At 42.9% G+C, this 23,794-nt stretch overlaps 1 protein-coding gene across 1 annotated transcript in view; it reads left to right on the top strand.

Annotated features, from left to right (window-relative positions):
* The window catches only part of IGF2R (insulin like growth factor 2 receptor), a 133,347-nt gene that overhangs the window by 45,573 nt on the left and 63,980 nt on the right, over positions 1-23,794 (top strand). The window contains exons 5-10 of the mRNA XM_015137631.3: positions 9,048-9,180; positions 11,550-11,679; positions 13,886-13,991; positions 16,879-17,041; positions 17,268-17,433; positions 18,733-18,836. Of these exons, the coding sequence (XP_014993117.3) occupies positions 9,048-9,180; positions 11,550-11,679; positions 13,886-13,991; positions 16,879-17,041; positions 17,268-17,433; positions 18,733-18,836 (802 nt within the window). The remainder of the gene's footprint in view (positions 1-9,047; positions 9,181-11,549; positions 11,680-13,885; positions 13,992-16,878; positions 17,042-17,267; positions 17,434-18,732; positions 18,837-23,794) is intronic.

The raw sequence follows: 23,794 nt of genomic DNA, 5'->3' as shown, positions 1-23,794 counted from the left end.
CTTAGGTGTCTGGGAAGTATTTTAGGCGACAGGCGATTTTGCTTTGAGGATATGGTCGAAATGAGCTCGAGTGCCTTTGAGGCTGTGAGTAGGTGTAGGTCGTTTGATTCACTCTATTAGCTGTCCATGAATCTCTGACAGCAGGACTGGGGAAAAAGGTTAGTGGGTTAGAGCGTTCCTGCAGATTTGATAGCCTACTTCTAAGAGAAATTTGAAAGCTAAATATTAAGCAGTTAACTTAATAAATAGACCCGTCTGTGAATAGCTTCAGTCTAAAAAAATAAAATTTTGGGAAATTTATCCACAGAAAATAATAAAACTATCTACTTTGAAATGATGGCAGAGAACACGAATTTTTAGAATATTCTTTGGAAGAGGTAATTGAAATGATGCCAGTGTGTTATTTTGGAAATAAAACTTACAGGAATGTTTCACATAGTCGTGGTTCACTTGGTGACCGGGGCCTTTTTTACCCTGGGTGGGGGTTCGTCTTTGGCTTGAGTTCTTGCTGTGATGTGGAGGTTGGGCGCCCCTACTTCATGAAACTACCGCAGAGGTGTGGCCTCAGAGCCATGGTTTCTGTCCTGGGCAGGGAGTCTTGCAGCCTGGGGCCGTTTCACTATCTGAGCACAGACCCTGATGTAGTTTGGATTTTGTCCCTGCCCAAATCTCACGTTGAATTTTAATCCCTAGTGTTGGAGGTGGGGCCTGGTGGAAGGTGATTAAATCATGGGGGTCCCTCATAAATGGTTTAGCACCATCCGCTCGGTGCTGTCCTCATGATAGTGAGTGAATTCTCATGAGATCTGGTGGTTTGAAACTTTCTGGTTGTTTCACTCTCACTCTCTTGTTCCTGCTTTTGCCGTGTGATATGCTTGCTCCTACTTCACCTTCTGCCGTGAGTAAAAGCTTTTTGAGGCTTCTCCAGAAGCTGAGCTTTGCTTCCTGTACCACCTGCAGAACTGTGAGCCAGTTAAACCTCTTTTCTTTATATATTACCCAGTCTCAGGCATTTATAGCAGTGCAAAAACAACCTAATACAGACTGCTTGGGACTGGGCTGGCTTTTTTGGCCTGCAGCCAGCGATGGGACACAGGTGGGAGACTCACTGAGTTAAGGGCAATAGAACTTGGTGGGTCCTGCTATTGCCTGTTACGCTGTGGAGCTCAGGCTGCACCTCTTCGTACCATGTGGGCTCTTTGATGTAGTAGAGGTGCCTCTGTCCCTCCCTAGAATGTTGCCCTGGAGGCCTGGTGATCACCCCTGGGGCCAGTGCTTGTCTCGGCTGTTGGAGAGCCTGAATATGTGCTTGCCTGACCCAGCTCCACCCAGCTTTCCTTCCTCAACCTGCCTTGCTGGCAGAACACAAGATAGCAACGACGCTTAGGTGTCCAATGGCCCCACCCATTGTCTGGGACATGGGAGTAGTCTCCTCGTTAACAAAGGCCAAGCATAAATCCTGTTGCCACGACTGCAACTGCCTCTTTCCTGCAAGTACCACTCCTGGCCAGGAGGTGAACTTGCATAGCCCATCTGCTGACACAGCTGTGTATACAATTGCACAGTGCTACGGCAGGAGACAAGCTTTGCATGGCCTCAGTTACCATCATCCCTCACCATACCCTGGCTACTCAGAAGGCCTTGAGCCTGCTCACCGGCCTGGTATATTACTACTACAACTGATACATGAGAAAGTCACCACACAAAACCTATCTATAACCAAGGAATTCATCCAGAGTCTTTGCCGCTGAAAGCGTCCAGAAGCAAAGCCAAATAAAACTATGCAGCATACATTATAGTCACATTCTCAAGGCAGGGGGGAACCCTCTAGTCAAAGCAAAAGAAAATTCAAACCAAAAAGTGACAGTTTCTCTAGATGAGAAGGAACCAGGGTAACAATTCTGGAAATATGGAAAAGCATGGTGTTGCAACACCCTGAAGGATCATATTAATCCTCCAGAAACAGATCCTAACCAAAGTGAAATGCTTGAAATACTAGATAAAGAATTCAAAATACTAATTTTAAAGAAGCTTAATGAGATACATGAGAAAGTTGAAAACCAATACAAAGAAATCAGAATATCAACCCAGGATATAAATGAGAAATTTACCAAAGAGATATTTTTTAAAAATCAAATAGAATTTCTAGAAATGAAAAATGTATTATGGGAATTATAAAATACAGTTGAAAGCTTCCACTGTAGACTAGACGAAGCAGAAGGAAGAATCTCAGAACTTGAAGACAGGTCTTTTGAATTAATCCAATCAGACAAAAACAAAGATTCAGAGGAAGTGAACAAAGCGTTTGAGAAGTATGGGACTACATGAAACATCCAAACCTATGAAGCATAGATATTACTAAGGGAGAATAACAAAGTCTGGAAAACGTATTTGAGGAAATAATTGATGTAAACTTTTTTAGTCTAGCGGGAGAGCCAGACCTCCAAATATAAGAAGCTCAACAAATTCTAAGGAAATATGTTGCAAGAAGGACTTCACCACAACATATAGCCATCGACTGTATGAGGTCAACGTGAAGGAAAAAATCCTATCCACAAGAAAAGTATCTAATCACCTACAAAGGAAACCCCATCAAACTAAATAGGGGACTTCTCAGGAGAAACTTATAAGCCAGAGAGATTGGGTTTTTGTTTTCAAAGTGCTTAAGGAAAAAAAAAAACCTGTCAACCCTGAATTTTGTATCCTGCCAGAATAAGTTTCACATATGAAGGAAAAATAAAGTCTTTCCCAGACATGCAAATGCTGAGGGAATTTGTCATTACTAGATGGGCCATACAAGAAATGCCCAAAGGAGGTCTATACAGGGAAACAAAAGTTTGATACTTGTTATCATAAAAACACACAAAAGTATAAACACTCTTATAAAACAATTATGCAAACAAGACCACAAAACAACTAGGAAACAGCATTATGACAGGAATAAAACCTCATATTAATATTAACTTTGAATGTACATGGATTAAATGCTCCACATAAATGATACAGATTGGCAGAATGGATTAAAAAAAAAAAAAAACACCAAAAAACGGAATCCACCCATATGCTGCTTACAAGAAAGCCAACTAATTGGTAAGACATAGACTGAAGCTAAAGGGATGGAAAAAGATATTCCAGGCAAATGGAAATCAAAAGCAAGCAGGGAGACCTATACTTAGATAAAACTGACTTTAAATCAACAATAGTAAAAAAAAAGAAAAAGATGGTCATTATATGATAAAGAGATTATTCAACAAGATGTAACAATCTTAAATATATATGCACCTAACTCTAGAGCACCAAGAATCATAAAACAACTACTAGTAGACTTAAGGAAAGAAATGAACAGCAATACCATAATAGAATTCAATCATTGAGAAAGAAAATCAACAGACACTGGACTTAAATTGGTTCAGGACCACGTAGACCTAACAGACATTTATAGAACATTCTACTCACAACCGCAGAACATATATATTCTCATCCATGCATGGACTGTTTTTCGAGATGGACCATATGTCATACCAAAAAACAAGTCTCAATAAATTGAAAAAAAACCAAAATGATACCAAGTATCTTCTCAGACCACAGTGGAATAAAACTAGAAATCAATTCCCAGAGGAACTCTCATAACTATGCAAATAATTGGAAATTAAATAGCCTGCTTCTGAATGAATTTTGCGTCAACAATGCAATTAAGATGGAAATTAAAATTGAAACAAGTGAAAATGGATACGTAACATAAAACTTCTGGGATATAGCAAAAGCAGGGCTAAGTGGGAAATTTATGTTGTTAAATGCCTACATAAAAAATATAGATCACAAATTAACAACCTAATACCACACTTCAAGGAACTAGAAAAAAAAAAAGAAAAAACCAAATTGAAACCTAGCAGAACAGAAGTAACAAATATCAAAGCAGAACTAAATGAAATGGAGAACAAAACATGCAGTACGAAGGATCAACAAAATGAGAAATTGGTTCTTTGGAAAGATAATGTTCATAGAATGCTGGTCCGATTAACCAAGAAGAGAGAGGATTCAATCAGAAATGAGAAAGTAGACGTTACAGCTGATACCACAAAAAAATCATCAGAGACTACTATGAGCATCTGTGTACTCACAACCGAGAATTTAGAGGAAATGTATACATTCCTGGAAACATTCAACTTCTTGAGATTCAACCAGGAAGAAATAGAAATTCCAAAAAGATCAATAATAAGTATTGGAACTGAATCAGTAATTTTTTTAAAAAAATCCTCCCAACAAAAAAAGCTCAGTACCAGACAGATTGACAGCTGAATTCTACCAGAGGCACAGGGGAGAACTGGTACAAATCCTACTGAAACTGTTCCCAAAAATCAGAGGCAACAATCCTCCCTAACTCATTCTTTGAAGCCAGTATTATCCTGAAAACCAAAGCCAAACAAGCACACAAGGAAAAAAGAAAACTATAGACCAATATCTATGATAAACCTAGATTCAAAAGTCTCAACAAAATACTAGCAAACTGAATATAACAGCACTTCAGAAAAATAATACATCACGATCAAGTGGGTTTTATTCCAGGGTTGCAAGGATGGTTCAGTGTATGCAAATCAATAAATGCGATTCACCATTTAAACAATTAAAAACAAAAAATGTATGACCATCTCAGGAGATACAGAAAAAGCATTTGATGAAATTCAACATCCCTTAATGAAAAAAACACTCAAAAAATTATTAGAAGTGACATACCCCAGAATAATAAAAGGCATATATGACACAACCACAGCCAGCATCATACCTAACAGGGAAAAGTTGAAAGCATTTCCCCTAAGAAGTGGAACAAGACAATGATGCCCACTTTTTCATCTCTCCTATTCAACATAGTACTGGAAGTTCTAGCTAGAACAGTCAGGCAAGAGAAAGAAAAGGCATCCAGATCAGAAAAGAGAAAGTCAACGTGTCTGTGTGTGCTGATGATATGATCTTACACTTAGAAAACTCTGAAGATTCCTCCAAAAGTCTCTTAGATATGATACATGAATTCAGTAGTTTCAGGATACAGAGTCATTGTACAAGAATCAATAACATTTCTACACATCAATAATGATCAAGCTGAGAATCAAATCAAGAACTCAATCCCATTTATAATTGCTAAAAAAAAACCCCACTAGAAATACATTTAACTAAGGAGGTGAAAAATCTCTATAAGGAAAACTATAAAACACTGAAGAAAGAAATTGTAGATGGCACAAACAAATGGGAAAACATCTCATGCTCATGGATTGGAAAAATCAATGTCATTAAAATGATTATGTTGCCGAAAACAATCCACAGATTCAATGCAATTCCTATCAAAAGCCAACATCATTTTTTACAGAATTAGAAAAAAGTCCTAAACTTCAAGTGGTTCCCCCAAAAAAGTCTTAATAGCCAAACCAATCTTAAGGAAAATGAACAAAGCTAGAGGCATCACATTACCTGACTTCAGATTATAGTGGAGGGCTATAGTAATCAAAACAGCTAGTGCTGATATAAAAATAGTCACACAGATCAATGGAACAGAATAAAAAACTCAGAGTCAAAGCTACATACTTAAAACCAACTGATCTTTGACACAGTTGACAAAAACATACACTGGGGAAAGGACAGTCTGTTTAGTAAATGGTTCTGGGAAAACTGGACAGCCATGTGCAGAAGAATGAACCTGGACCCGTCTCTCACCACATTTTAAAAATAACTCAGGTTGGATTAACGACTTGAATGTAAGGCCGCCTGAAACTATAAAATTCCCAGAAGAAAACCCAGGAAAAACTCTCTCGGATCTTCGCCTAGGCAAAGAATTCATGACTAAGACTTCAAAAGCAAATGCAACAAAAATAAAAATAGACAAATGGACTTTACTAAACTTAAAAACTTCTGCACAGCAAAATATATAGTCAGCAAAGTGAACAGACAACATACAAAATGGCCACAAGTGTTTTTAAACTATACATCCAACAAAGGATCGATATCCAGAATCTACAAAGAACGCAGACAACTCAACAAGAAAAACCACAATCCCATTAAAAAGTGAGCAAAGGACATGAACAAACATTTCTCTAAAGAAGACACAAATGGCCAAGAATCTCCTAAACATGCTACACATCACTAATCATCAGAGAAATACAAATCATTATAAAACCACAATGAGATACCGTCTTATACCAGTCAAAAATGGCAATTATTAAAAAGTCAAAAAACAACAGATGTTGGCAAAGTTGCAGACAAAAAGAGAACACTTATACACTGTTGGTGGGAATGTAAATTAGAATGACCTTTATGGAAAATAGTATGGAAATTAATCAAAGAACTAAAAGTAGAACTACCATTTGACCTAGCAATTCTCACTACTGGGTGTCTACACAAAGTAAAAGAAATCTCTGTATCAAAAAGATAACTGCACTTACTTGTTTATTGTGGCACTATTCACAGTAGCAAAGATATGGAATAAACATAACTGTCCACCAACGGATGACTAGGTAAAGAACACACACACACACACACACACACACACGTGTATCATGGAATACCACTCAGCCATAAGACAGAATGAAATCCTGTGTTTTGGAGTAATATTGATGGAACTGGAGGACATTATCTTGAGTGAAATAACTTAGTCAAACACCACATATTCTCACTTATAAGTGGGAACTAAATAATGCATACACATGGACACAGAGACTGGAATAATAAATATTGGAGCTTCAGAAAGGTGAGAGGGTGGGAGGGCAGTGAGGGATGAGAAATGAGAAATTCCCTAATGGGTACAATGTACAGTATTCCAGTGCTGGTTACACTAAAAGCACAGACCTCACCACTGTGCATTATCCATGTAATACAACTGCACTTGTTCCTCCTGAGTCTGTATAAAACAAACAAAGAAAGAGGCACCCTCTTAAAGCACAGGGTCTTGCCAACTCTAACAATGGGGTTTCTTGATGTTTTTTAAAATAAAAAGACCATTAGTTCGTAGGTATGAGAGACTGGTCATAAATTAGAACCAAGTAAGGATGGATTGAAATACCCAGAGGAGGAACTCATCTTCACAGTTTATGGAACAAATATGGAACAAATATTTACTGAGCTCCCGCTATGTTCGAGGCATCATTGTTAGCCTGCAGTGACAAACCCTTGACCTCAAGGAGCCTCTATTCTAGTGGGAGGAAAATGATAAAACTCAACAGATGACAGTACCTAGTATCATACATCACAGCGCTGTGAACAAAAGTGAGGCTGAGTGTGGGAGACAGAGAGAGGCGGAGAGTGCTGTTTTAGGTAAAGGTGTCAGAAGAGGCCTCACTAAGGGTGGTGTTTCATCAGAGATGTGAATGAAGTGAGGGAAGGAGCCATGTGTGTATTGGGGGAAGCACATCTCAGGCAGAGAGGACTTGTAGTTTCAGGAGGGCAGAGTTGCATCAAGAGGTGAGTGTGGCTGTGTGGAGTGAGGAGAGTGGTAGGTGAGGGCGGTGTCATGAGGGAGTTTGAGTCTCCTTCTCAGTGTAGTGGGAAGCTGCTTTGAACAGGAGGGGTGTGGCCTGATTTAATTCTGAAGTGCTAATCCTGTGCTTGTGGAGACTTGGGCTGAGGTCGTAGGGCATTGAAGCTGGAATTGGGGGGCCAGTTGAGATACTATTGCAGGCAAGAGATTGCAGTGGCTTGGACAGAGTGGCAGTGGTGGAGGTGATAAGGGAGTGGATCCAGGATTTAATCTGAAGGGACAACTAGCAGGACTTGCCGATGGTTGGATGTGAGAGAACTTGGTGGTGGGACGGGGTCCTCAAGGTTTTGGCCAGGCAGCTGGTTGAATGATGGTGCCATTTGTTGAGATGAGCAACAGTGGGGGCAACAGTAGGTTTTGGGGGAGAAATCAAAGGCTCATTTTAAATACGTGAAATTTCGGATGGTTTTGTGTATGCAAGTGATGATGATAAACAACAGCAATAAATAACACTGATGCCAACCTGCCAGGAGCTGTACCCCAAGCTTCACATACCTTAGCTCACTCAGGCCTTACAGCAGCCCTGTGAAGGAATAACTGTCATTATTCCAGCATGGCATGTGGGGAAACTGAGGCATGGAGGTTAACTTCATTCATGGTTATGCAAAGTGTTCATGCCAGAGTTTGAACCCCAAGCATTCTGCTTCGAGTCTGTGCTTATAAACATAGCTTCTGCTATTGTTGGCTGTGGAAGCCTGCAGTTCTGCGGAAAGGTGAAGGCTAGAGACATGAAATTGGGAGTCATTGGCAGACATTTGTAACCATGCACGAGGTCACCAAGGGACTGGGTGTAGACAGGAAAGAGGGCTGCTCAGTAAGCTGTGGCACACCTCTGCATTGAGAGTCAGTTAGAGGGAAGGTGAGAGGTGTTTCCAGGAGGCTGAAAAAGCAGGAAGTGGTAGAGAAGAAAACCAGGAGCCTGTGGATGCAAGCCACAGGGAGAAGGGGTTTCAGGAGGTGGGGAATGATCGGGAGCATCCAATGCCATGAGAGACCATGTAACGGGAAGGCAGGACACCAGTGCTGGGCGTGTCAGCAGAGATGTGGGTGACCTGGCAAGCGGGGTTTTGATGGAGTGGGAGACAGCAAGCTGATGTGACTGTGTTCAAGAGAGAATGGAAGATAGGAAGAGGAGGAGATGTGTAGGGCCAATTGAAGGAATTTTGCTCTAAGTTGCAGAGACATGAGATGATAGCTGAGGGAATGTAGGTACCAGGAAGGACATTTGTGAGGTGGTAGATCTCATGGCATGCTGAGAAAAACGACCTAGTGGAGGGAAAACCTGGCGATGCAAGTGAGAGATGATTGCAGAACAGTCCTCATGTAGCAAAGAAGAGATACTGAAAAGAACGCAGAGGAGCCAAGATGCCTATTGACCTTTGCCCGAGTTCCTTTGTTATTAGCGGACACCATAGCGTGATAGTCCCTAAAGAACGAAGAGCAGTGTTGTGTGACGTTGGCCATAAGCTTTCCTGATTGAGCCAGATGTGTATTGAAGACTCGCTTTTCTCTTCCTCCCTTCCAGGTGCCGTGCTATGTGTTTGATGAAGAGTTGAGGAAGCATGATCTCAATCCTCTGATCAAGCTTAGTGGTGCCTACTTGGTGGATGACTCCGATCCGGACACTTCTCTATTCATCAATGTTTGTAGAGACATAGGTATGAATCTTTGTGGAGCTGAGGGGGTGGTGGTGAGGGATTTCTTCTGTGGCTTCGATATCTTTGCGCTTCTACCTTTATTTCTGTTTGCACATCCATGTTTCTGAGTAGGCCCTCTAAGAAAGCTTTTGTCCCAAAAAATGTTGTCTTTGCACAACCCACCTCTTCTCCCCTAGTAGATTCCATGCCTCCTCCCCAACCCCTGCAGATTCCATCCTAACTGTTGGTCCATTCCATGTGGGTGTTCTCTCGGCCAGACACCTTGGGTTTCAGGATTCTACAGTAGTGAGGGTCGGTCTTGTTCTCTGTGTGCCTGAATCCCTTGGCTCTGAGTTATGGGCCGGGTGAAAAAGAAAAAAGGATGATCAAGGACTTGGGTACTTGGCCGGGATGCGTATTTTGACCCAAACTGACTTGTTCCTAACTTTCTCTGTACTTGCCAGAACTGGTGTGAGAAGCTTTAGCTTTAGAATCTTTGATAAATTAACTAAAGGCCATAAATAAATGGTCTTTATTTAAAAAGGGCCATGAAGAGTTTTACTAAGACTTTGACTAGCCTTCAGCTAGTTTTACTAAGCCAGGTTTCTAAAACCCAGCTTGATGTTTCTCTCAAGGGCTATGAATTGTTAGTCTTGTAGGCCAGGTCTTGTCTTTCTACAGTGCTAGCCATGAGTAAATTCTGCTGGTGACTAATGAAAAGGTCATTTTTAGTGTTTTTCTTTGTTTTTTATTTCTCAAATAGTACATAATGCTTTACCCTTAGAAAAGTTTAGAGAAAATTTTTAAAAACTCAATACATGGTATTGCGGGATAATAGATGAGTATTAATTTATAATTATTCTTTAAATTGTACATATACATTATGACTATCTTGTTTGTGTATTGTTTCTAAACAGTTAAAAACAGTAAATATACCCCATTCAGGGCTCACCAAAAGTATCCAGTGATAACTAGATTTTTTTTGTGTGTTAGAGTATTACATCTTTCTTTTGTTCTCCAAGGATAACCTTTATTGGTTTTTTGGAAAAAGACTAATACAGTCTTTGTCTTAAATGGGTCTGTAACTCAAATTTGGTTATAAAGTTGATGAGTTGTAGATTATTGAATTCTGAAATAATATGCTGTTTTGATTTGAAAAGCATTTAGGTTTCTGGTCTTTTAACATGTTACAGATCATCTGAATTTGCTGGGTATTTTCTTACGAAAGTTTTTTCTTTCCAATTTACTGGCAATTTGAGTTGAGCTTGAATGACTTTGATTCATAGTAGAGGTTCCCTGGTTTTTACTCAGACATTCTCCATTCCCAGGAAATTGCTCCAAGTCTCAAACCAAGATCAAATGTGACCTTCAAACCCTTGTGGATAGTGTTGGACTTGCTACCACGTGCTTACCTCCTTGCATCCTCAGGGCGCTTGCCGTATATTCTGCCTTTGGTATACCAAGTGGATTGTCTTACATTGAGTCCCCATGAGGGCAAGGAGCCTGCGGCACAGCAGATACTATAAGTGGAACAAAGCAGTCCATTTGTGACATTTCATAATTCCACATAATTTCATAATTGTTTGGAAGGCTTGAGAGTTAAAGGTTTGCTTACCTTTTCGCTAGCTGGTGCCTCCTTATTGCAGAAGGTAGGCGCTGATCTAGGTACTGGATTATAGCATTGAACACACCACAGTTCCTGTTTTCCTGGAGCTTTAGTTAGATGGGAGAAAAGATACATAGTCAACAAATAAATCCCAAAGTATACTGTGTAAGGTATTGGGTCATGATCATAGAAACGAATGGTAAAGAGCAACCCAGCTGTAATCATAGCTATTGCTACTGGCAATCTATGAAGCCTGCATGATGATCTGGACATATTCTGGGTATGTTCTCATCTTTAATCCTCCCCGAAACCTGTGCATTAGCACACTGGCAGTTGGATAGTTTCATAGTTAGACCAACGTTATAGAGATAGTAAGTGGTTAATTTAGGATTTGAACCCAGAGCTGTGGGTTCTTTCCACTAATCTCCTAATTGTTCCAGTCATCTGTGGAGTGCCTGCATTTTCTAGTCTCTGTAGCTTGAAAGGAGATAATGCTAACGTTGTTGTACCTCAAGCAGAGGATGGGTACATTTGTTAATTACAAATAACATCATAGCCCGTTTCCTGGGCACCTCTTATATACCAGTGCAGAGCCAGTACTTTACGTTCCTTCGTCCTGAGCTTTGTTTGCAGAGGGTTAATGGCTTGCCCAAGGTTTCAGAATAGTTACTTACGGAAACTTTTAGGAATTCAGTAATTTGTTTAAAGGGACCCTGGATCTAAGGGTATGTGTGGTTATCACTCCTGACACATAATCTGATTTAATGTAATACGTGATTTTCAGACACACTTCGAGACCCAGGTTCACAGCTGCGGGCCTGTCCCCCTGGCACTGCCGCCTGCCTGGTAAGAGGAGACCAGGCGTTCAATGTTGGCCAGCCCCAGGAAGGACTGAAGCTGGTGCGCAAGGACAGGTCAGCCAAGGCCTCCGATGTTGTTGGTGTTTTTAATTTCCAGCAAGAACTTGGCTTTCAGGGAGCTGCAGGAACATCCTTTTTCAGCAGGGCTTGGGATAGTCCCTGCAGAGTTACTATCGTAAGATTGTTAGTCATTGCTGTGAGTCAGATAGTCTGGTATGCTTGTCTGCTTTCTAATCATTTGTCTCTTACAGCAGTAAAAATATATCTCATGATCCAATCCATAGTACATACCTTTATTTGCCTCATGAAATAATGCCTATCTTAAGGTGCCATCTGATATTTTTCATTCTGTGGCACCCGTGAAATTGATTTTGTGTCCATTGTTTTCTCTTCTTGGGAGGGCAAGAGACAGGAGGGACAGTTTGCTGGTGACCTTCACTGGGACGTGACAGGCACCCTGGTTCCTGGCGTTCCTTATAACAGGCTGTGCTGTGTACACATGCTCTGGTACTGCCTTTGTACCTTACCTTGGCAGACATATGCATTTCTCCAGTGTGTTGCTCATGACCATATCCTGAACTTAGATCAAGGATTCACATTTTCTCCCCGTTTAGGGGCCTTTAGTAGACACTTTGTTGTGCTTGCTCTAGTCTGGAGCTTGTGGCATGTCTGGGTAGGGAGCATGTGCAATTATAGATGGCACTCTGTCCAAAGAAAAGACTTGAGCATAACCTAAGGGGAGAAATGTTTGGAATTTTCTATATGTGTGTCTGTATTAGTTTACTCAGGCTGCCATAAGAAAATATGACAGGCTGGGTAACTTAAACCACAGAAATGTATATCCTGCACAGTCTAGAGGCTGCACGTCTGAAGAAGGTGTCACCAGGGCTGGTTTGTTCTGAGGCCTCTCTCCTTGGCTCGTTAGATGGCCATTTTCTTTCTGTGTTTTCACATGGCCTTCCCTCTGCGGGGGTGTGTGTCCGAATGTCCTCTTCTAATAAGGACACCAGTGATTTTGGGATTAAGGCTCACCCATATGACCTCCTTTTGCCTTGTTCACCTTTTTAAAGGCCCTGTCTCCAAATACAGTCACTTGCTGAGCTGTGGCTTAGGCCTTCAACATAAAAATTTTGAGGGGAAACAGTTCAGTCCCTAACAGAATCTTCAAGGTGACACATCGGTAATTCTTAATATGAATGAGTGTGAGTGACGATGTAGTAACATGTGGGACACTGAGCAAAACTGTGAACTTCTCTGGTGGGAAAAAGCAGATCATCTCTGATCAGCTATTCTCTAGGAGGCAGCCAGGGGCACTGGGCCCATTCCACACTGAATGAGTGAACTCTGGTGGTGGGGCCGTGTTGGATGGTGGTTTGGGTAGTGGAAGAGAACCCCACCCAGTTCAGTCCCTGCTGGGCAGGTGCTCTGGGGTTAAGACAAAACAAAACTTTGGCTGGCACTTAGAATTTATTGTGTAAAGAGGAAATGATTGACTAGCCTTGTGGGCAAAAATGCAATTGGCCTACTTGTCTGCTTTTTTTTTTTTTTTAATTTTGTTATCTCATTTACAACATTTTTTTATTTGTTTGCTTTAGTCAAATGGTGTTTCTTCCTTTTTTTAAAAAAGTACTTTTTTTTGTTCCTTTTTTCTTTCCTTATTCTAGGACATGAAGCAGATCAAACAGGTTTTTTTTTCTTTTTTTTGTTTTTGTTTTTGAGATGGGGTCTCGCTCTGTCATGCAGGCTGGAGTGCAGCGGTGTGATCTCGGTTCACTGCAGCCTCCGCCTCCCTGTTCAAGTGATTCTCCTGCCTCAGGCTCCTCAGTAGCTGGGACCAGAGGTGTGCTACCATGCCCAGCTAATTGTAGTTTTGGTAGAGATGGGGTTTCGCTCTGTTGGCTAGGGTGGTCTCGAATTCCTGACCTCAGGTGGTCCACCATCTTGGCCTTCCAAAATGCTGGGATTACAGGCGTGAGCCACCGCGCCCAGCCAGGTTTTCTTAATATATCAAATTTATGTGTTGGTCACTTTATTTATTTGATTTTTAACAAAATAACACTCACTGGGGTTTACTTAGAACTTTTTTTTTCCCAAATGGAAATGAAATGAAGTCATTTTATACCATAGCTTCTTTTATATTTTGATATTTCTTCTGCTACCCTCTCCCCACAAGTGAATGTGCTGAATGCTCAGGGCGGCATGTGAATTTGGATGCACTTTATACTTTCGTAATATTCTTTTCTCAATGTGGCTCTCCCAGGCTTGTCCTGAGTTACGTGAGGGAAGAGGCAGGAGAGCTAGACTTTTGTGACGGTCACAGCCCCGCAGTGACTATTACGTTTGTTTGCCCGTCGGAACGGAGAGAGGTAAGTGACTTGTCTCCTGGTAACTGTAATGTGGCGCAGGTTAGCCTGGGTTGCCCACGCGAACGCGTGTCTGGGCTTGGGGCAGGGTGGGTCTGGGTGCAGGAAGCTGGGAGCCGTGACAGAGGCACTGGTGGGCTCTCAGGAGGAGACGAGCTTCCTGGGATAGCTTCTGTCACATGAAGCTCACTCGGGGAGAGCTGTTTGCATTTTGCCTTTTGCTTTTTTACAGCAACCCGGAGGGGCCTCCACATATAATGGGATGGTTTTTTGTTCTAGTCTCTGTGAGACGATTTTAAGTAGTTTATGGGCAGATATTTTTGTTTTTGTAGTTGGATTGTTTTAGTGAGTAGTGGAAAAATGCAGTATAATTTCAAGCCTGTGATTTCTGATGAGAAGCGTTTCCCTCCCTCTCTTTTCCCAGTCGGCCCCTAAACCCCCACCCATGCCTTCCCCCCTCCTTCTCATCACAGGCCAATTTATTGCTGTGCACTCTGCTGTGGATGAAATCTCCAGTGCAGTTGTAAACTCTTTGAGTGTAACTGCTGAGACTTACTTGTCCTTGAGTCCTCAGTGCCTGTTTAAGTGTTTTAACCGGGGGCAGGTGCTGATGGAAAGGAGGCATCCCCCAGGGAGGAAGGGATAGGGCAGGGCTTTCCTTTAGTTTCTTTCTGCCTTCTTAGTAATAGGGTGAAGTAGGGAGGGGCTGAATTCTTTTGCAGAGAACCACACTCCCCTTCCCCCAAGCAAATGTGGAATTTGCTCTGACGTCAGGCTGGCAGCTGGCCTGGTGTGTGTGGGATATGGAGACAGTGCTGGGCTCAGCTTTCCACTTTCTGTCCCCAGACTTCCACGTCCATGTACTGTCAACTGAATGAAGGCCTGAGTGTCTGATGTTTGTTCTGAGTATGAATGGGGAGGAATATTTATTCACACTTTTCATTTGTACCTACACATGTGAGTTGAAATCTCTTAAGCCCAGTTAGATGTTCTCAGGCGGTGGTGGTTTTAGTGTTTTCCCTTTTTATTTGCTCTACATTTGGTAAGAATCATTATACTCTATGAGAATCAAGAGAATTGGGAGTTTTCCTCCTTTTTCGTCGAAGGGGTATGAGGCATTTCTTGGTGTTAGAAGAAGAGGCTGATTTGGTATTACTGGGGCAAGAGGTTCCTTTTTTTTTTTTTTTTTTTTTTTTTTTTTTTAAAGACAGGGTCTCGCTCTGTCACCCAGGCTGGAGTGCAGTGCCACGATCTCAGCTCACTACAATCTCTGCCTCCTCAGTTTAAGCAGTCCTCCCACTTCAGCCTCCTGAGTAGCTGGGACTACAGGTGTGCACCACCACGCCTGGCTAATTTTTGTATTTTTAATAGAGACGGGGCTTTGCCATGTTGCCCAGGCTGGTCTTGAACTCCCGGGCTCAAGTGATCCACCCACCTCAGCCTCCCAAAGTGCTGGGATTACAGGTGTGAGCCACTGCGCACGGCCAGGTTTCTTTTCAAGCTTGACTATTCACTGGGCAGACCTTGTGTGACATGTGCTTGGACACTGTAATACTTGGGAGGTTTGTTTAAGCATTTACGGTTTGCTCATTGAATCATTTTAGGAACTGGTATTTAGTAAACACTCACTTTGTCATATAGATCTTTTAAAAAATGCTTGATTTATTTACTGGATTTACATACTGTAAAATTCACTGGTTTTTTTTTTTTTCCAGTACAAGTCAGTGGTTATTAGTATTTTTTTAGAAGTGTGCAACCATCATCACAGTCTAAATTTTACATTTCCATCACCCCAAAAAAGAAACCTCCTTCCCATTAGCAGTCTCTTCCCATTCACACCCCAAGCCCTGGTAACTGTGCACCTTCTTCCTGTCTCTGTGGATTGGCCTTTTTTGGATGTTTTATGTCAGGAGAATCCTGCACTGTGTGGCTTTCTGTGCCTGGCTTCTCTTATGGAGCCCTGGGGTCTGCATCACCGTGTGTCAGACTGCACTGAGCCACGTGGGCAGAAGCATTGATTTTGAGTCAGACAGAAGAGGGTTGGGCCTGCAACTCTGCAACTTACTAATTGTGTGCGACCTGTTTGTAAACCTGTCACCTAGTGCCTGGCATGTTGCAGGTGCTCAGTGCGTATTTATGGAACGAATGGTGCTGGGAAGCAGCACTGCTGTGCCCGGTGCTAAGCCCAATAAGATGTGTCTCCCAAGGATGGTTAAAAAGATGGCAGTGACATTCCTGGTGAGCAGGGACCCCATCAACCCCCTTCATGGCTCTCATCAAAGATGAATGGTGGAGCTCCCACTCTGTAGAAGCAATACAGTGGCAGAATCGGGTTTGTGTCTGGGTGGTGCCCTGGCTTCACCCGGGAGCAGGTGTGGGTACAGATGTGGTGCCCAGGATCCCACAGGGGTTGTGGACCGTGCCCTTGGATGTGCACGCGTGTGATGATGTTCACTCAGTGTCGGGCTTGCACCACTCCAGCAGCACCTTGTGGAAAGCGGTGAATGGACCATGCACCCTGCACGGCCTGTTAGCGCCGACGTCTAGTGATTGCCACATGCCACTGAGTCCAGGTGCTCACTGGCCAAAGCTTGAGTGTCTCTCTGAAGGTGACTAGACTAGAAAGGGAATAGAGTGTACAAAGTTAATGGAGGTGTTACAAATCAAATGGAAAAAAAAAATAACAGTTTAGAAAAAAAAGTAACTTTACTGAGTTGTTATAAGTCAAATAATCTTAATGTGTTAGAGGCAATTCATGATTCAAAAAACAGAAACAGCAAAATGTAGAAACCTAACAACCTGTCTTTGAGCTTTTCGTAAGTGTGGAAAATCTGCACTTAAGCCACATGAACCATTTTTTATTTTGCCTTTTTCACATTGTTCCCAATAGGGCACCATTCCCAAACTCACTGCTAAATCCAACTGCCGCTATGAAGTTGAGTGGATTACTGAGTATGCCTGCCACAGAGATTACCTGGAAAGCAAAACTTGTTCTCTGAGCGGTGAGCAGCAGGACGTCTCCATAGACCTCACACCACTTGCCCAGAGCGGAGGTAAGCAGGCGCCTTCTGCTTCCTGGCGCTGCTTAGGAAGAAGGGGACTGAGAGAGGGTACGAGACAATAGGGGGCCAAGTCAGTCCATGCCTGCTCCTGCGTTGGAGAGAGCTGTAGTTTGGGCTGGTGTTTCAGAAATACGATTCAGGTTTGACTAAGTAATCCTGTAACCTTCTAATACCCGTTCATGTAAAACAAGCCTCTTGTTAATTTCCCTCTTTTTAGGTTCGCCCTATATTTCAGATGGAAAAGAATATTTGTTTTATCTGAATGTCTGTGGAGAAACTGAAACACAGTTCTGTAATAAAAAGCAAGCTGCGGTTTGCCAAGTGAAAAGGAACAATACGTCTCAAGTCAAAGCAGCAGGAAGATACCAGAATCAGACCCTCCGGTACATCAACAACCTCTGTGTGCTTTTCCTTTTTCTTTGTATTTCTTGAGACAGGGTTACACTCTGGCGCCCAGGCTAGAGTACAGTGGCGCGATCTCGGTGCATTGCAGCCTTGACTTCCCTGCCTCAAGTAATTCACCCACCTCAGCCTCCCGAATAGCTGGGACTACAGGCATGCACCACCATGCCTGGCTAATTTCTGTAGTTTGTGTAGAGATGAAGTTTTGCCATGTTGCCCACGCTGATCTTGAATTCCTTGCCTCAGTGATCCTCCCACATTGGCCTCCCAAAGTGCATGGATTAGAGGCATGTGCCGTGGGACCCGGCCTGCATAATTTTCAAGGGCATTGTGTGTATTCTTGTGAAACATAACTCCCTCTTTCCATTTTCCATAAGGTACAGGGAAGTCAGTTACGCCAGCATTCCTTCCTATTAGACTTTGGCAAGTTGCCGTTTGTCACTAAACAATCAAATGTTTTTCCTGGCTTTAGAGTAAGAATGCTTCTGTTAGAACTGTTCACTTTATAAACTTGCTGTTTGTACGGAACCTACTGTAGGAAAATTATTTAATGAGTTGACAGTTGATAGGGCTTTTTTATTTTAAAATTTGTTTTTAAGGAGTTTTGATTTTTCTCTGGCAGTTTGAGAATCTCAAGCACCATCGACATTATAGAAAATTTTAAACAACTAAAACAGTGCATTCAGCCATTTCTTTTGACCCTTAACTTGGTAGTTAACCTTCAGAAAAGCAGGATGAAAATGCAGTTTTCTGAAAACGTGTTAGGGGCAATTACGATTCAAAAATTAGGAATAGAAAACTGCAAAAAACCCCAGAACTGGTCTTTGAGCTTTTTAAAAGCATGGAATATCTGCCGAGAAGCCGCATTTTAAACATTTTATTTATGCTTCTTTCAAATTGTTCAGGATCAGTATTGTCCAAGGCCCCTCAGGCACGGCTGTGTTCATGGCGGCTGTTAGGAAGCCTGTCTAATTCTTGGGCGTTATTTATTTTGTACAAAATCTAAAAGTGAGAACAAGAGAAGTCTTCATGCTCACAGCAAAACCTTCAGCACTTTCTTCCAGCCAGTTACTACTTTGAAGCGAGAGGATGTCAAGCCCATACATTTGGAACTCATTTCCTGTAGATATTTTTCCCTAGCTGGCTAGAGAGCTTGCTGTTTTAGATCAGTAGTGATTTGTTGATGCTATGCAAAAGGCTTAGTGTAGACATTTAAAAAGAGTCAGGTTTCTTTCTTGGTTCTCCCAAACACATTTGTCTTTATATTCACAAAAATCTAGATATTCGGATGGAGACCTCACCTTGATATATTTTGGAGGCGATGAATGCAGCTCAGGGTTTCAGCGGATGAGCGTCATAAACTTTGAGTGCAATAAAACCGCAGGTAAGTGTGCGCTGGAGTTCAGCCCCTCCTCTTTCCATTCGTGGGCATGTGCTTGTGTGTGTGCACAGGCGTGTTCTTGGAAGTGAACATTGAATGGAGGAGTCAGATGCCGTCCTTTGGACTGGCCAGCTCTAGCCCCCAGACTGGGTTTTTTTCTATTGGAGTAACACTTTCCCCACCCCCACTGCCCCAGTGGACACACACATCCTGTTTGCATTTTCCTCGGTTCTCTCTGTTTGTTTTGGGAGTGGGCCCAGCACTGAGCTTGTTGGGAAAGTTTTCGTCTTGCATTTTGGTGCACACTAAACTACAGCAAGGACAGATTCGGCAGGGGCGAGATGGCTTGCCAGTTTTGTTTGAGTGACCTCTTCCTTTTTGTAATGAGTGTCAAGGTAATCCTTTTTGCAAAGTGGTGAGCCTGTGGTAGAGTTTGGATCTGGGGATTGCACAATGTCATTGGGTACGTTGAAGCCGAAGGCGTGCATTTCTCCGAGTGATGAGGAGCACCCTTGAGTCACCAAGACACTGGCATTTCAAAAAGCGGTGCCACTGTCCATATCTTGACGATTGTAGACACCGTTGTAGCTGCCTCTGGGTTGGCAGCTGCGCCCAGGAGGTGAAGGTAGAAGTCATTCCTTAAAGAGAGTGGCTTAGTGTACTTACTAAAAACCACACCATCAGAAACTTGTGCCATCTGTTGACCCCCAGGCTGTGACTCCAGGCACCCTGCAGGGCACCCTACCACTGCTCAGAGCAGTTCTAGAGCCCATTCTGGGTTTCTGTAGTTTGCCCCAAGTGCTGCCACACCCAGAGGGTCTTTCTGGCCCTTGCTTCCGTGTGTTCTTCTATGGCAGAGCTTTGTGTGGCTTGGTGATAGGGTGGGTTGCTACAGGATTCACTGTGGGATGAGGGAGAGGCAGCTGGACATGATGGGAACCTTGCTCTCGAGGCCTCCGGAGATGAGGTGTGCGTTGGGAGAGCACTTAGGCACCCCTGCCCTGGTAGCTCCGCAGCGCTGCGAGTGTCCTAGCAAGCAGGCCAAAATCCAGCCCGGGGTCTTCCGCTGGGAAGGCTTTCCAAAATGCCCCAGTAACTGCTGTTGTGGCACCTGCCCCTGGGGTGCCCTCGTTCACAGGTCTGCCATTGCTGTCGTTGTTCTCTGCGTGGCCGCTTTTGTTACTTTCCCAATACACACATATTTTTAGTGCCTATTTGCTTAGGCCCTATGAGGCTGGAGGGTGTTGTAAGGATAGATGGCTCTCTAGGTGTTCACAGACTAGGAGCAGAGAGAGATAAGGAGCATGAGGATGGAGGTTCAGGGCAGTGCTGCCGGAGTACAGCTAGTGCTTAGTGTCGTCACTCCGCTCCTTTACCAGGAGGGAGGCACGAAGGTCAACTGGCTGGAGTCTGGGCTGGGTGCAGGGGCCAGGCAGTTGAGAGAGAAGGAAGTGCTGCTTGAGCCACGCTACGTTTAGGAACGTGCCAGTCCCGTGTTGGGGTGGCTGTAGGGCCTGGATCTCCAGACATTCAAAGGCATGGACCAGGGTAGCTGCAAGCGGGTTAGAGGCCGTGTATGGGGAATGTGGCTGAAGATGACCTGGAACGGTGAGTGTGCAGTATTGTAAGAAACTTGTATGTCCTGCAGAGGAGCTGGATTATATCTGGAAATCTATGAAGTCCCAAGGATTTTCAGCAGGGGTGTGACAGACATCTGACTCGTGAATGAGAAAATGCACCTCCCATCTGGTCTAAGCACTCCCTGCACCCCTCAGCTTCTCCATCATTCTCTCATCGCCCTCACCTCTTAGCCTACCTACGCTACTAGCCTACTTAGCCGTGTCTGCACCCTGAATCACATCTCTCCTACTCGGTGTCCCCAGTCCCTAGGGATACAGCCTGTATCTTCCGCATGTGCCCAGCCCCTCTGATGCCCAACCTTGGTTCTGGCTCCCAGGTCACCCCAACTGGCTCTCCTAGACTTCCTGCTAGCTTGGGCTGCTCTGCTGTGGTCTGAGTCTCCCTCCAACTTTGTGATGACCTCCTTTGGCCCTGTTCTGTTCAGGGCTTTTTATTAATGACTTGGCCGAGATCTTTGAGAGTGTGCTGATCTCATTTGGGGATGCTGGGAAGACGGAATCATTATCCAGAAAGATTGAAAAGGATGAGCAGCATATGAGAAGGGCATTATGTCGTCTCAGACTTACAGGGAAGAGGTATGGGCATTGAGGAGCTGCCAGCCAAGCAAACAAAAAACACAGGAGAGAAAAACCAAAGAACAGAAAGAAAGAAAAATAGAAAAAAATTAAAAAGACCCGCAGTGGAGTGGGGAGATCTTGCCTTGTGGTTATGAGCATGGATGAGGCCACACCCTCTGGATTTGGTTCCCAGCCGCCCTAGTTTTTAGTTACGAAACCATGGGGCCCAGAGAGCTAAAGCCCAGATGAGGTGAGGCTTGACAAAATGCTCCGTTTTTCCTTTCCGTTATAAAAATTTTCAAACACAGAAAGAACATTGAAACAAAAATTTACATGCCTGCCACTCTTAAGAGCCCTTGATGTTTTGGCAGATTTTTCTTGTAAGCCATGCGTCATTGATGGCCCATATCACCCCACCCTGATGCCAAGAAAGAACATTCCTTTATATAAATTCAGTACCATTGTTGTACTTAACAAAATTAACGGTGACATCCTGATATTAAAAACCCATGTTTTCCTAAGCTGTGATCTTTATGATTGTAACAAGGAGCCTGGACAGAGAGATGTTAGGTGTTTTGTGGGAGGGTTTTGAGCTGGTTCTCAGGCAGGAGTTGTATTAAAAAATACTTTCAATTCCTTCCAGCTCTGTAATTCAGCACTCCAAACTTTGAGAGCAAACTATGTACTGCAAAATTAGTTCATTGTTACTTTGCTCGAATTTAAACTTAGAGTTTTTGAAGAAAATCCCTTGGTGGACTCTGTGTATTAGATAGATGTAGTAATGTATTTTTGAAGGTGAACGGGTGATAATTGGCTGTGTAATAGAAGTGTAGTTTAAGTTGGATCTCTAGGAATTATGCATGTGAATCTAAGGTTCATGCGTTTTTCAGGATGTAAGTGTACCTTTTGGTCATAATGTTTTTTACCATTTGTTTAAATCTAGTTGTAAAGTGATGCTTTATTATTGGTGTTTCCTTTAAATAAGGATGTTAGATAATTTTTTGGAAGAGCAGAATTCATTAGGATAGGCTAATGAAAAACCACTCACAAATTTAAGTAGCTCAGCCCATTAAAGGTTTCTTGTCTTAGTTCAGTGCTAGTCCTTGGGGATAGGGTTGGGGTAGGGGGTGCAGGCTCTGCTCCATGTGGTCATTTGGGGACCTGCACTCTTTCCATCCTGTGTTTCTGCCATCTGTAGGTGTGACTTCCAAGGACTCTGTAGGATGGTAACATCAATTTCCTTTGTTTTGTTTTTTTCCAGGCCAGAAATAAGTCACTTGGCCCAGCCTGAATAGCAGGGGAGGCTGGGAAATGGAGTTTAGCTATGTGTCTAGAGGAAAAATTAAACAAGTTGGGTAAGAGGTAGCATTGTTTTTGCCACAGAGAAATGGGTGCTGCTGCCTGCTCCTTAGGCAGAGAGCTGCTTGGTTCCATTTGAAAACCTTCCTTCCGCTTTTGCTGGAGTCGAGAGACTGAGGACACAAAGTGGTGTGCTGGAGAATAAACTTGAGCCTGTGGAGCCAGACTGGCAACTTGGGGATTGTGTGAGTGAGGGAGAGATTGTGCAGAGCTAATCCTAACATTGCTGATGAGCGGACAGAAACCATAGGCCTCATGAATAGTGATTTCTGAAGTCAAAGCCCAGTATGCTTAAAAATGAACCGAAGTGGTTTGGGAGAGGGGAGCACAACTTACTGTTCTGCTAACATTCTTTGAGGAATGAAGTAAGAATACGTGTAAGGTACATAGCAATGGTTATTTACAGTGGACTCTGCCAGCAGATTATTAGTACGTCTCAGGTGCAAAACCAGCTCAAAAGTACGGACGAGTACTAGGACGATTTGTAGTGGTATTTAATTGTTTGTAAACTTACCTGGTAAAAGAAAAACGCAGTGAATGCTTCACGTTTGCAGAACACAAATCTTTTTCAATAGTGAAATGTGAATCCAGTAGGATTAAACTGTGTGTAAACCTTGTGGGCGGGATGAAGAGAAGCAGAGGCGCGTCATTATTGCTAAGTTAGTTCGCCGACAACCTCAGGGGCCAAACCAAACAAACAAAAAACACAGGAGAGAATACCAAAGAAAAAAAGAAAAGTAGAAAAAAACCCCACAGTAGAGTGGGGAGATCTTGCCTTGTGGTTATAAGCATGGATGAGGCCAGACCCTCGGTCTGATTCGCACTGCCCTAGTTTTTAGTTATGAAACCATAAGCAAATTATTTAGGCATCCTAAATCTGCAAAATGGTGCTAAAATTGTACCTTTGCCATAGGGTTTTGAGGATCAAATAGATTAATATAGTCATGTGTTGCTTAACAATGAGAGTATGTTCTGAGAAATGTGTCTTTAGATGATTTTGTCATTGTATGAACATCATAGAGTGTACTTAACACACACCTAGATGGTATATCTTGCTGCACACCTAAGCTATATGGTGTAGCCTATTGCTCCTGGGCTACAAGTGTGTACAGCACGTGAGTGTACTGAGTACTGCCGGCAGTTGTAACACAATGGTAAGTATTTGAGTATCTAAATATATCTAAACATAGAAAAGGTCCAGTAAAAATACGGTATTACAATCTTTTGAGACCACTGTTGTATATGCAGTCTGCTGTTGACCAAATGTTATGCAGCACGTAACTGCATAAAGAAAGTACTTAAACAGAGCCTGTTTTTCTGCAGCTCGCCCTTATGTAGCTGAGATGCTGAGCTCAGTGGCTGGCTGCGACTGTGCTCAGTACAGGTTCACTGCTGTGGCTGGTA

This window comes from Macaca mulatta, chromosome 4 (genome assembly GCF_049350105.2).
Source record: "Macaca mulatta isolate MMU2019108-1 chromosome 4, T2T-MMU8v2.0, whole genome shotgun sequence".
NCBI classification, from domain to species: Eukaryota; Metazoa; Chordata; class Mammalia; order Primates; family Cercopithecidae; genus Macaca; species Macaca mulatta.
This window is presented reverse-complemented; position numbering and strand designations above follow the sequence as displayed.